At 39.6% G+C, this 14,291-nt stretch overlaps 2 protein-coding genes across 2 annotated transcripts; both read right to left on the minus strand.

Moving 5' to 3' along the window:
* Positions 1-4,569: 4,569 nt before the first annotated feature.
* LOC139290187 (CD209 antigen-like protein C) lies at positions 4,570-9,552 on the minus strand. Its single transcript, XM_070911885.1, is given in 6 exon segments — positions 4,570-4,717; positions 4,891-4,991; positions 5,196-5,203; positions 9,120-9,281; positions 9,284-9,388; positions 9,495-9,552. Coding segments are annotated over 5 exon segments (498 nt in total). The 5' UTR covers positions 9,363-9,388; positions 9,495-9,552.
* A 1,450-nt stretch (positions 9,553-11,002) lies between these two features.
* On the minus strand, positions 11,003-13,868 carry LOC139290197 (CD209 antigen-like protein E). Its single transcript, XM_070911897.1, has 6 exons — positions 13,751-13,868; positions 13,338-13,427; positions 12,724-12,801; positions 11,923-12,065; positions 11,664-11,764; positions 11,003-11,505 (listed from the first exon to the last, which is right to left on the minus strand). Exons 1-6 carry the CDS (start codon positions 13,866-13,868, stop codon positions 11,358-11,360), a joined length of 678 nt encoding a protein of 225 aa, XP_070767998.1. The 3' UTR covers positions 11,003-11,357.
* Between the last annotated feature and the right edge of the window lie 423 nt (positions 13,869-14,291).

The following is a 14,291-nucleotide window of genomic DNA, read 5'->3' on the forward strand; positions in this document are numbered from 1 at the left end:
GAAGATTAAAAGGTCTGAACTGAACTTTACAGAACTGTCAGATATAAATCTGTGTACTAGCAGGTTTCTAGTGGCAAAATCAACACAGCAACAAAAAGTTCATTATCGGAGGATCAGTACAGAGGAAATGACACAGTGGCCTAATACAGTGAGGGTGATGCACATGACAGATACTTTAATGTTTGATGTGAAGCTGTTGTTTAGATGAGGACAGATATTCATGAATAATTGACAATATTTTGAGCTCTGGTAGAAGGAAGCTGCAGCAGCGAGTCTAGGACTGCTACTTGCTGACATTATAATTCAAAGTCTACACTAGACTAATCTATGGGTTCTGTTTATTTGTTCAACTTTCAGAGTTGCTCTCTTTGTTTAGAAGTTCTGTCTCAAACTCAGTTTTTTCAACATGTAAACAACAAAAGAACTCAAGACAGTGTCTTAAAAAAAGTAAAGCGTCCAGAGAAAAAGGATTACAGGTCAACCTAAAGAAACTGAGTTTAAAACCAAACTCAAGCACCTGGCTACCAACAGGCCAGAAACAAGAACCTTTGACAGCATTACTAGAGAGAAATTAGTTTGTGGTCCAAATGGCCAAATTAGGAAAGCTAACATGTGGCTGTTCATGGGATATATCACTTAATATATATTCTTATGTTATCTCATCATCAGCTCAGTCTGGTGGGTTTGGATGCTGAGTTATAGAGCCACCATTTACACTGATTTTCCTTTTTATAGACCCTTATTTCTCCACAGTCTTCATCTCTGCCTTGATAGCTGTTGGGCTCCCCAGTGTGTCAGTAGCTGATCAAACAACAAATATGTTTTATTAACAGAAAGCACAACCAAAGAAGCATGTGGCCGAATTTAAACCTCAATCCAACATCAGTATCTAGAATTGTTATAACTGCACTGATATTAACTATTAAGTCTAAGTGTGTCAGCACTGCAAAAAAAGCACTGATGTCAGGTCAGCCGTGATATACAGTGTGTTCCTCCCTGTTTAAAAGCTTCCTGAATGACAGCGAAAGCCACAGAAATAAGTATTATGTGATAACCTGTTGCAAATAGGTGGCTGCTGAGCTCTTAACCGAATAATCACTACATCGATCCTTTTGGCGTAAAAACAACATTGCTACTTGTAATAAATTATATTGTTAATGCCATTCCACATTGTAATGTACGTTTTTATGCACATGACACAGTTTCAGCTCAGTCTCCTCTTGCTTCCAGTGGGACAGTATGGCTGCAACTGCACAACAGGCAAACATGCAGGCTTATAAAGGGGGGTAAGGTCCATCCTAGGAGTCACCTAAGCTCTCAGCATGCTCCATCACCTTTGCGAGTGTGTGTGCTCACTATCCACAACAATTATTGTGTACATACTCAGGTCATACTTGTCTGTGCAGGAGTTGCCATTGATCTCTGACACTGTAGTGGAAACTGTGGACAAATCCACAGCAAGTACACAGGAAGGCTGCTGTAGAAGAAGAAAGCAGGAAAAGCAGGACATAGATTTTAAGTACCCTGGTTATCTGATGGCCGGTGTGTTTTGGAAGAAGACGGAAAAGGAAGTGACTGTTTCAGGTGTCCCACAGACCAACAACAGATGTCTGTTTGTCATCTTTACAATAATGTTTCTTAAATTATCACTTGGTTACATCTGTCATTTAGATTAGCCAACAGGCACCTAGTACAGTTTCTGGTCCACTTTTGCACATTTCTTTGCCTGCTTCTGCTTCTGAGGGTTTGAAACCAAGGAATAGATATCAAGTTGACACAGAGTTAAAGGAAGTGAAATCACAGAGAAGTTAGAGCTTATGACACCGTGGAAACGTGGCAGAACATGCACTGAAATTCTGCAGGCAGATTTTGATGCACAATAGGTGTGATTTAAATTGCCATTGTAATGCTGTATTATAATTATGACAGAAAAGATAATAAAAGATAGATTGTAAATGTCCGTTTGTACCAGTAAATGTTTAAACAATGAACGGACATGATTTTGCAATAAATATTATATATAATATATTTTAACATTTAGGAAAACCTGGCATTAAGTAACGGTAAATGGATTCAACTTTTCATTTCAATGGAACTGGTAAACATTTTAGTTTCGTGGTGATTGGTTTTACAGTAATTTAACCATACTGAGGTGGAATAGACATCATAAGTTTTTTTTCTAGAAGTATTTTTCACAGGAATGAAATGGAACCACAATGCATCAGCACAGCAAAGCATCAATCATGACTGTCCAAGCATCTGTTGGTTAATATCCCAGTCTTACTTGGAAAGTACCCAGTTCTGATAACAGAGGGAATCTTGAAGAGAGTGACTGACGGCCAGGACCACCAGTTTGTACTGCATTATAGTTATTAAGGTAAACATTTATAGGATTTAAAGTCAGTCAGTGTATGATTTCAACTAATGAGGAAAAAGCAGACATTTATTTAGCAGTGAATCAAAGCATGTATAACATGTTTTTACAACCAAAGCAGTGAACCTAGTTGGATATTTGTTTCTATGTATTTTAATGGGCCTGCAGCCCTGTAGTAATAGTGCTGTGTTCCAGACTAGATCCACACTAAACCAGAAAATCTGAAAATGCTGTTAACACCTAAAAATGATGTGCGTGTCCACACGAGCATATTCAGGTTGCTTTTGTGAAGTCCACACTGAAATGCCAAAACAACAGAAAAACGTGCATCACAGCCAATATGTGGTAAGGACTGGGACAGACAGGCAGGTGTCTTTGCTGAGTCTCACGAGGTTCAGCCTGTTCTGTCCCCTCCTGCCCTCCATGATCACCTGTGTTGTGTTTTAATACGACCAAACTGACAATTTAGTCAGTTGTCAAACAACTTAAGAGCATAAAACTGGGATTTGATTGGCCTCACAAATCCTACCTGTTAACTAAAGTGAACAGCATTTCCAGTGCTGGAGAATGTTGCATGCCTCCTCTTAGTTTAAAGTAAAATGATGTTATTGTGAAACAACAATTAACACATTTTCACATGTTGACAGTTGATCAAATCTCTACACCATGAAGTCATCTGGCAAAATAAACACAGATCAATGACAAGGTTGTGTGATTGGCTGATGATGGCGATCACAGAGAAGTTTAGCGGGAGCAGAAAAGTTTTCCTCTTTACTGCAACACAGAACGCGAGTGCGTCTGCACATGGACTTAGTGTGGCTGTGAGGCCAAAACAGAAAGAAAAAAAGTGCGTTTTCACATTTAGCTGGCTTAGTGGGGATGTAATATTGGTGAAACTTGTAAAACTAGTATTGTCCTGAGTTTTATATACACTATATTGCCAAAAGTATTGGCTCACCTGCCTTGACTCGCATATGAACTTAAGTGACATCCCATTCTTAATCCATAGGGTTTAATATGACGTCGGTCCACCCTTTGCAGCTATAACAGCTTCAACTCTTCTGGGAAGGCTTTCCACAAGGTTTAGGAGTGTGTTTATGGGGATTTTTGACCATTCTTCCAGAAGCGTATTTGTGAGGTCACACACTGATGTTGGACGAGAAGGCCTGGCTCTCAGTTTCCGCTCTAATTCATCCCAAAGGTGTTCTATCGGGTTGAGGTCAGGACTCTGTGCAGGCTAGTCAAGTTCATCCACACCAAACTCTCTCGTCCATGTCTTTATGGACCTTGCTTTGTGCACTGGTGCACAGCCATGTTGGAACAGAAAGGGGCCATCCCCAAACTGTTCCCACAAAGTTGGGAGCATGGAATTGTCCAAAATCTCTTGGTATGCTGAAGCATTCAGAGTTCCTTTCACTGGAACTAAGGGGCCAAGCCCAGCTCCTGAAAAACAACCCCACACCATAATCCCCCCTCCACCAAACTTTTCACTTGGCACAATGCAGTCAGACAAGTACCGTTCTCCTGGCAACTGCCAAACCCAGACTCGTCCATCAGATCGCCAGATGGTGAAGCGCAATTCGTCACTCCAGAGAACGCGTCTCCACTGCTCTAGAGTCCAGTGGCGGCGTGCTTTACACCACTGCATCCGACGCTTTGCATTGCACTTGGTGATGTATGGCTTGGATGCAGCTGCTCGGCCCGGGAAACCCATTCCATGAAGCTCTCTACGCACTGTTCTTGAGCTAATCTGAAGTTTGGAGGTCTGTAGCGATTGACTCTGCAGAAAGTTAGCGACCTCTGCGCACTATGCGCCTCAGCATCCGCTGACCCCGCTCCGTCATTTTACGTGGCCTACCACTTCGTGGCTGAGTTGCTGTCGTTCCCAATCGCTTCCACTTTGTTATAATACCACTGACAGTTGACTGTGGAATATTTAGGAGCGAGGAAATTTCACGACTGGACTTGTTGCACAGGTGGCATCCTATCACAGTACCACGCTGGAATTCACTGAGCTCCTGAGAGCGACCCATTCTTTCACAAATGTTTGTAGAAACAGTCTGCATGCCTTGGTGCATGATTTCATACACCTGTGGCCATGGAAGTGATTGGAACACCTGATTTCAATTATTTGGATGGGTGAGTGAATACTTTTGGCAATATAGTGTAGATGTCTGGTGAGTTTGGAGGCTGAGTTAGAGAGGCACTTTTGTTTCACAGATCCAGAAGTTTGGCATATCACATGGTTTATCATTCCAGCTGTTTTCCATTTCATGGACTTTTACTTCTCCACAGTCTTCTTCTTTGAGTTCATGGCCGTCAGGCTCATTTTGATTCCAGTAGCTGAAACCCAAAAACAAAGAATAAGGTTTTTGTAAAGAGCGCAACCCAAGAAACATTTTATCAACTGATATTGTTGACAGTGATGTTTTTTTCTAAAACTGTAGTCAGATACTAGCATACAAAAATATGTAAAGCTTTTTCTTCTAGCTCAAGAGATTGAAAAATGTGTGAACCTTGTGGTCAGCAGGGTCCCATCAACCCATTTCCATGTCCCCTCTGTCTCTATGTCAGTCAGTCCAAACCACATGTTATCCTTCAGTTGTCTTGTGAAAATCTTTTTATAGAGAGAAACAATCATTAACATACTACATTTGAATCCAACCTCTACCTCAGTGAACTTGCATTCATTCAATATTTTTTTATGTTTCTGTCTCACACATGGATTAATATACGCATAAATACACACACCTGCTCTTCGATGCTGTTAATAATCATCAGGTCTGCATCTTTTTGCAGACAATCATCTCTACTCTCTTACCAGGATTGCTTGATAAAAGAAATGTAATAGAAACTACCATTAAAATACACCCATCCTTGTCGGTTATAGTGAGCTGTGAATGAGGACATATATCTCAGTAACAAAAATAATTAATTTATTAATTTCTCCGGCAACAAAGTGCATTGTATTAGGAGGAAATATGGATAACCAAGAAATCTATGCAAGAACAGACAGATAATATATACTCGGAGCCAAAGAGGTATAAATGTAGCAGAAACCTACAAAATAGTCAAAACAGGTTTAACCAAGTTGCAGTTTTCACATACTGAAGGGGTTAACACTTAGAAATTATAAATAAAAATAAACAATGATTACATGATCAGTCAATAGATAGATTTAAGGAGAATCATTGAATACTTCATTACTATCACTTATTTATCACTTATATCCCAACAAACCTAAGAGTCCACAGCCATGTTAGTGACTGGGTGAAGCTAAGCGCTGCTTTGAGCTAAATGCTAGGGTCAGCATGCTAACATGCTCACAATAACTACAATTATAAAATATACAATTACAATTACAGACAGTCTTTAATCACAGAAACACACAAAGGCTAGGAACTGCACAAAAATGATTGAGGTTGGACTGAATGTTACATTTTAAAAGAACATAGTCATTAATATTCTCTTCAGACCTGCACATTGACTGAGAAAACTTTTTTAAATTTTAGGTTTCATCACACGATAGTGCTGCAGCAAGGCATTATTCGCCATGAAACAGGAAGCTGTTTTTGAAGAGCTAGGGATGCTTGAAAACTGACGACACATGGCACGCACATCAGAAGGGGTTATTTTGTTGTCTGATATGGGTTTTGGGCTTAGTTGTAGCAAGGGGGCTCGATAGCGCCCCCCTAAAAATTTCGGAGGAGGAGCCTTCAATGTGTGTTTCACCTGGATGTACAAAATTGGTGGAGCCCATGTAACATCCCAAGACCTAAAAAAACTGTCTTAAAAATATAATTTAGGAATGTAATTTAGGATTAAGAAATAAAAAATTACCCTGAAGTACTCTCTGAAGATCTTTTCTCTCTTTTGTCAAGTTTTCAACTCTTCTTTCAACTGGTCTCTTTCTTTGGTCAGGTTTTTCCACTCAGAGTTGCCTTCGGTGTCTGTGTTTGGCACATAAACAACAGACAAATACTGTTAACCAGCATCACATTACAAAATGAGAGAGGCTACTAACAGGAGAATAAAAAAAGGAAGGAAAGATTTCTTTCCATATTTAAAATGCCTGTGGATCAGACAAGCAGACAGGCAGAGATGTATGGCAGCACTAGCAGTAGAAATAGCAGCTATAATTATAATAATAATGGAAATGATTTGACTAATAATAGTAGTTACATCTGTAATAATAGCTGAGATTAATAATAGCAATAACAGCTTTAATAGTGACAGAACTACAACTGAACATAATAACTGTAGTGATGAGAGTCAAGCAGGCCCATGGCGGCAGCAGCCAGGTGTACCAGGACCACGATCCACAGGAACCTGCGAGACGACAAAGCACAAAGAACCTCCGGGGAAGATATAAAGTTAGTAACAGGAGAGGAGGGAAGCTCAGTGCATCATGGGAAGTCCCCCAGCAGTCTAGGCCTATATCAGCATAACTAGGGCTGGTCCAGACAGGCCTGAGCCAGCCCTAACTATAAGCGTTATCAAAAAGCAAAGTTTTAAGCCTACTCTTAAAAGTAGAGAGTCTGTCTGCCTCCCGGACCCAAACTGGGAGCCGATTCCACAGGAGAGGAGCTTGATAGCTGAAGGCTCTGGCTCCTGTTCTGCTTTTGGAGACTCTAGGAACCACAAGCAACCCTGCATTCTGGGAGCACAGTCCTCTAGTGGGGTAATAGGGTACTATGAGCTCTTTAAGATATGATGGTGCCTGACCAGTAAGAGCTTTGTAGGTCAGGAGAAGGATTTTAAACTCTATTCTAGATTTTACAGGGAGCCAGTGCAGCGAAGCTAATACAGGAGAAATATGATCTCTTTCCCTGGTTCCTGTCAGTACACGTGCCGCAGCATTCTGGATCAGCTGGAGAGTCCTCAGGGACTTATTGGGACAGCCTGATAATAAGGAATTGCAATAATCCAGCCTAGACGTGACAAATGCAGGGACTAATTTTTCTGCATCTGTTTGAGACAGGATCTTCCTGATTTTTGCAATGTTACGGAGGTGAAAGAAGGCAGTCCTTGAAGTTTGTTTTACGTGAGAGTTAAAGGACATGTCCTGATCAAAGACTACTCCGAGATGTTTTCTAATGATATCTCCTAAAGGAAGCATATATAAGGTGAATAGTATTGGTCCAAGCACAGAACCTTGTGGAACTCCATGACTGACTTTGGCGTACATGGAGGATTCATCGTTAACATGTACAAACTGAGATCGGTCTGATAAATACAACTTAAACAAGCTTAGTGCGGTTCCTCTGATGCCAATTGAATGTTCCAGTCTCTGTAATAGGATATGATGGTCAATGGTGTCGAATGCAGCACTAAGGTCTAACAAAACAAGTATAGAGACAAGTCCTTTGTCTGATGCAGTTAGAAGGTCATTTGTAACTTTCACCAGTGCTGTCTCTGTGCTATGATGAGCTCTGTAACCTGACTGAAAGTCCTCAAGCAACTTATTGTCATGTAGAAAATCACACAGCTGCTTGGCGACTGCTTTCTCAAGAATCTTGGAGAGAAAGGGAAGGTTAGATATAGGTCTATAGTTGGCTAAAACCTCTGGATCAAGAGTGGGCTTTTTAAGAAGAGGTTTAATTACAGCTACTTTAAAGGACTGTGGTACGTAGCCTGTTAATAAAGACAGATTGATCATGTCTAGTAGCCTTATTCTTAGTTAAGCCTTATTCTTTGTTAAGGCTTTAATACTTCAGTGCCACCTGCTGGACATTTGAATAAGTGGCGCACGTCTTTTCACTTCACTTGCTTATATGCCTTTTTCAAAGTAGACACTTTGACTTCGCAAAGCTGGAAAAGCACAGGTGAAACACATTTTGTTAACGATGGCTCAATTCCATGAAGTCTTCCAGTAAGCAAAGCCAGCATGCACAAAACCAGGACCCTAGCTCAACTAAATGGAATGCAGCCATTTCTAATGTTATCAATTACACCTGTGCTTTTATGTCATGCCAAAATGTCTGATGTGAAAAAGGCCTATTGCCATCTCCCCTCAGGAAAACCGATATTGTGATTGCACTTGAAATGGCAAGATTATCTTGCTGAACAAAACGTGTAAGTATCATAAATGTTTGTTTGCCACAGAGTTTATTTTCTGCAATAATCCAAATTCCAATGGAAAAATCCCATTGGAATTTTGTCAAGCGAACCAGGGCGATGCTATCTTTCAGGTTGGCCTAATCTCAACTAATTTCATTGCTTCCTGCTCATGTGAATCTCTAGTAAGTGACCAGTCTGACCCAGGAGTCCCTTGACACACACACACACACACACACACACACACACACACACACACACACACACACACACACAGATACACGTACTGATGAATAAAGAATGACACTTTCAGGTCAGTCTCTATTTTGATGAATAAATAGACACCCTCTGGACAGTCCCTGTTGTTTTATTTTGAACGTATTTCATTTAAAATAAAGTATCTTGAAACGCATTTGTTTTCAACATACATGTCCACCATATAGGAGAAACACATGCACACATTGTTAAATGTATAAAAAAAACAATCGACTGACATTTCTGTGAAAACCTCAGCTGTTTTACCCATTTTCCAACTAAGACACTTGTATGTAAATCAACTCCTTCTCCGTACTCTGAAACTCATTTGAGTCCTCACACTAAAACACCTTTCATTGCTCTACTCACACATACATATTCAGCAGCCAGCAGTCCCACCACTACCTCTTTGGAAACTGTATTTTCTAGTTACTTTGAAGCTTTCTCTGAAGATCATTTCTCTCTTTGGTCAGGGCTTCAAATTGTTCTTGCAGCTGTTTTTTCTCTGTAACCAGTTTGTTGTAACTGGTCTGTAACTGGTCTCTTTCTTTGTTCAGGTTGTTGTAGCTGGTCTATATCTGGTGTCTTTCTTGTTCAGGTTGTTGTAGCTGGTCTGTAACTGGTCTCTTTCTTTGGTCAGGTTGTTGTAGCTGGTCTGTAACAGGACCATCTCCATTTCCTGCTCAGAGTTGCTTGTGGTAACTGTGTTTGACACATAAACATAAAAACATAAACAAACAAATATATAAACACTGTCAACCAGTATTGTCTTCTTAGTGCTTTATCAGCGTGCTAACAAAGTACTCACACAGAAAAACCAGAGTTATGAGTCCAGTCAGAAGGAGGAGACACAGCAGAACCAGAAACACTGCAGCAGCTCTGCAGGAACTCTTCTTTACATCTTTAGCAGCTGAAGGTAAAATGCAATGTTTGTCATTTGTTTGTATTTCAATGTCAAGTCAAGTCAAATAAAATCAAGCCCTTCTATTGTTGCTTCTCATAATACAACCCATAACAGAGAGTGAACTAATCTGTGAATTGAAATCGAAAGCCAGTGTTATGTTTGGGGTGCTTGGATAGCGTGGGAGGTTTGTGATTTTAATGATAGTCAAAGGAGCAAAAGTCACCCATTGAAATGCAACCATCCAAAAGTATTGTATGAGTCGACATAAATGTATGTCGTCATGTACTGTGGGCTTCTTCTGTTCTTTAGTTAAACTACTAATAGACAGTATTTGTCCCTGACTGTTTGACTCTTTCTCCACATTATTGTTTCTCACACAGGTCATTTCAGTTTTTGTATTCCTTTAGACAAGCTGTTAGTATAGTGTATTGTGCATGTGTGTGCCAGTCTGTACAAAATGTTAACCTGTTTGCATGTGTTCATTACCTGAGAGTGCGGGTTCAGCTCTGTTCGGCTCCAGAGTGTCAAAAAACAGCTCCCTTTTCCTGTTGCAGGGATTACCTGACGGTCTCTCTATATTAACATAGATATCCAACAGTTCATCCATGATGTTCAGCTGCACTGACGGACGGTGCAGTTTGGTCTGCAGAGTGTGCTTTTGAAACGATGAAAGTTACTTTGTATTTACGCATTTGACTCTTTACTTAACAGGAAACTGGGGGCTGGTGGTGTGACCACCTTTGGCCTGTAAGTTGCAGATGTATGACGGTGCTTTCCGTTTTGGTTAGTGCTCTATCTATCTATCTATCTATCTATCTATCTATCTATCTATCTATCTATCTATCTATCTATCTATCTATCTATCTGTCTGTCTGTCTGTTGCACTTTTAATGATGTTTGAAAAGCAAGTGCTGCCTTATTTACACACAGGTGACACAGCACTGGTAACCTCAATCATTATTAAAATTGTCCGACATGACACAATAAGGTAACGGCTGCTTTTCAACACAATCAGACAGATAATCTGTAACCACACAATATCACAAACAGTAATACAGTGAAATCATATAAAGTATAGCTCTATCACAGATGTCACTACAGAAACAATATTCAATACTGTTTTGTGATACCAAAGTTTTGTATATGTACCTTTACACATCTGTATTGATTCATTTGAGCCATTTTGTCAGCACAAGTAGCAGAACTTAACAAGTCGTTTATTGTGCCAGAGGCTATAGCAGAAATGAAGGCCATCCAAAAGGACAAATCTGCTGGCACTGATCGGGGTTCGCAGATAGATTTAATTAGTAGTTCACCTCTCTTCCCTTGACATTATGCCAAGCAATCATCTCACTCATGTTCAAAGACAAAAGGTTTATTATGAGATGTGGACAGCAGAAATGTTGGTAAATTACTTAATTAAGTAGTCATCAGCTGTCCTTACCAATATCACCTTGGTCAGGTGGGATTCAGAGCACTGTTGTTCTGGATGAAAGACTATAATGACAACAACCCACCTGAAGGCTGAATATAGATAAGGGCTTGAGTCAAGAAATATCATTATCTATAGAAACAACACTTTGACAACATACATTTAGCTCGATTGTTATTGTCAACATAAAGGCATGGGTACAGCTTAGTCACTCACATGTACAGAGTCACTGGATGGTGAAATGGTTTTCACATTTTCACAGCACTGTATGTGAAATGTGAATTTGTGCATTCAGATTGAACACAGAGTGAATTTACAGGGTTGTACATGCTGAGTCATAAAGCCACCATCTTTTCACAGATCCAGAAGTTTTGACTTTCACATGGTATGTCATTCCAGCTGTTGTCCAAATCATCGAAGTTTATTTCTACACAGTCTTCATTTTTGCCTTTAAAACCGTTGGGCTCGCCAGGGCCCCAGTAACTGAAAACATGAAACAAATCATCTTTAAACAAAGAACACAACCCAAGAAGCATTTGATGGACAGCAACATACTGGAAGGTGGCCATATTTAAGTCGCAGAATGAAAATGTTTCCTGTGATTCATTATAGAAAAAGAAAATTAAGGGAAATGCGTGAACCTTTGGGTCAGTGGAGTGCCATCCACCCATTTCCACGTCCCTTTGATTTCTCTGTCAGTCAGTCCGACCCACATGAGCTTGTGCAATTTTCTTGTGAAGTCCTTGTTTACGGAGAAAAAACAGTAATCAGTAATCAACAGAAATGGAACTGATTTCAATCACCCTGCACCTCACATTCAATATACTTCTCTTCTTTCTCTTATTATTGCCTGTTTTAACCTCAAACTCATACTCATTCACTCATTCATAATATACACACCTGCTCTTCTTTGCTGTTGATGATCATCAGATCTGCACCTCTTTGCAGACAGTCATCTCTACTTTCTGTCCAGGATTTCTTGATAGAAGAAATGTAATAGAAACTGGGATGGAAATACACCCATCCTTGCTGGAAATACTTATCTGTTATGGATAAGAAATTATCCAAAAATTTGTTTGTCATTATTTATTTACTTACTTTAGCAGTGTTTGATTATAATCAGTTAATAAATTGACCAATGTTTGGACCAACCAAAAAGTGATTATGAATTAATTAAAATCAAATGCAAATGATGCATAATAAAGTTAAAAGTAAAACAAAGACAATCATAAAAAAGGTCAGTAAATGTAATAACTCCATGTCCTTACATCTGTCTTTAAATTATGAATTAATAATTGAATATTTTCTTTACACTCAGTAGTCCCTTTACACCATCCAATACAATTCTGCCTTAAAGTCTACTTTTATGATGCCTATGATGTTCAGTTTTTGTTGACACTGCCATAGAGGTGTTAATTCAATTATATGTTTTAGCACTGAGGTTGTAGTTAGTGGTGGTGTTGTACCGGACTGCAGGTGTGAGGTGTTTTTAGTATTTTGTCCCCCTCCAGTACAACACCACCTTTAACCAAAAAACAAAACCCCACTATGACTGTAAAGTCTTTATTTACAAGAGTAGATAATCATATCAGTCTGTTTGGCTTTGACAAGACTTATTGTGTGTTTTCATCTGATATACTGTATGTCCATTTGGATGCAAACTCTCATTATTGGTACAACTACTTTCATTCTCATACTTACCAAAGTTAGTCAGTTTTCTCTTCAGCTCATCAGTCTCTTCAGTCAGGTTTTTGCAGCTGACTGTACTATCAGAACTGTCTGAAAGAGCAGAAATACGTCATTCAGAATTCATGTGTTACATTACATTAAACCGACACTTTTACCCACATGCATATTGGAGCAATTTGGGTTCAGTATCTTGCTCAACGCGTGGACTGGAGGAGATTGGGGTATAACCATGCTTGAATGTATGTAGGACGATAAGCAAGTTTACGGGCTGAAAGTTGTGACTTTGGTTTAATGTTATTGTAATGGCAAAAAATAAGACGCATGAACTAACTGGACAGTCCCATCATCTTCTCATTTGCTACAGTAATACGTTAACTTTCTAGTACTGTTATTATGCCTCGTGATTGTATCTGGTTCTAAAATTCCCCCAACTCGTCTGTATCTGTCTGAATTTCAGCAAAACACAAACTCTTATGCAATAACAAAAAGTTATGAGGAACTGGGATGTAAGACTTAGACTTAGACTTAGATTTAGACTTTATTAATCCCACAGCGGGGAAATTTACAAGTCACAGCAGCAAAGACAGAAAGGTGCAGAGGTGTTGTCCATGATAGATGTCACTCACGGAGAGCAAGACGCAGGGAAATGTTGAGAGCAGCTTGAAGGATACACAGGAGTCCGAAGCTCACAGCAACCAGTCTGTAGAGTTTTCTCTCTGAGTGCAGAGATCAGACAGACATGCGCACACAATAAGTTTTCAAAAAGCAGTTATCAGGAAAATTCAGCTCTGTTTGCATTTTGGGAGGACTGTATGTGGGCAAGTGACCTGGCATCTGGGTTTAACAACCACACAAGTTCCTGAAAATCCACAGGAACTGTAAAATCCAAGGTTTACCAAATCTGAGGATGTGTGCAGGACAAAGTCAGGCAGTTCTGTAAACCATTATAAATATTTATACATTGTACATTTTCACACAGCAAAATTACATTTTTATCAATATTGCTTTTCTGGTTAAAATGTTTGTTAAACTGTCTTACCAGGCACTGCTGCAGTCACTCCACCACTCTTTAGGGCATTATTCCTGTCTGATGCATCAGGTAGATTCACGTAATCCATAGTGATCTCAGATTGCTCAGATTGGACAAACCTCACCATATTTTTACCACTGGACTGGAGAGTGACAACAGTGATAAAGAACGTGTTTTCTAAGAATGATACTGATGTGTAATCCACTTCATCTTTTCTAATTTTCTCTTTCGCTAACTATGCAACACATTTTTGTTCTTCCCCATTTTTCTTTGACTGAAACCACTTCTCCATACTGAAGCCTTTGACTGCTGCTCCAGCCAGAACTAGATTCTTGGTTACCTGCAAAATGGAAGATCTTAACACTTCAAAGACGCCTCCAATAGAGTTGTTGCAGGGATGACATATTCTTATAGGCCAACCCGGAGGTCAGCGTCAGACTGGTTCCCTCGACATTGGATTTTGGATTATTGCATATTGGATTTTGGATTATTGCAGAAAATAAGCTCTGTGGCAAACAGATATTTATGATATTTACATGTTTTTTACAGC

Source organism: Enoplosus armatus, chromosome 2 (genome assembly GCF_043641665.1).
Source record: "Enoplosus armatus isolate fEnoArm2 chromosome 2, fEnoArm2.hap1, whole genome shotgun sequence".
Lineage (NCBI taxonomy): Eukaryota > Metazoa > Chordata > Actinopteri > Centrarchiformes > Enoplosidae > Enoplosus > Enoplosus armatus.

What these genes read in the sequence shown, in the direction of transcription:
- LOC139290197 (XM_070911897.1), bottom strand. Translation starts at nt 13,868, where the DNA reads ATGGTGAGGTTTGTCCAATCTGAGCAATCTGAGATCACTATGGATTAC. An exon ending in TTCCCTGCGTCTTGCTCTCC is followed by an intron (nt 12,802 to 13,337) that starts GTGAGTGACATC and finishes CTGCTCTTTCAG; the next exon opens with ACAGTTCTGATAGTACAGTC. An exon ending in TCAACAGCAAAGAAGAGCAG is followed by an intron (nt 11,765 to 11,922) that starts GTGTGTATATTA and finishes TCCGTAAACAAG; the next exon opens with GACTTCACAAGAAAATTGCA.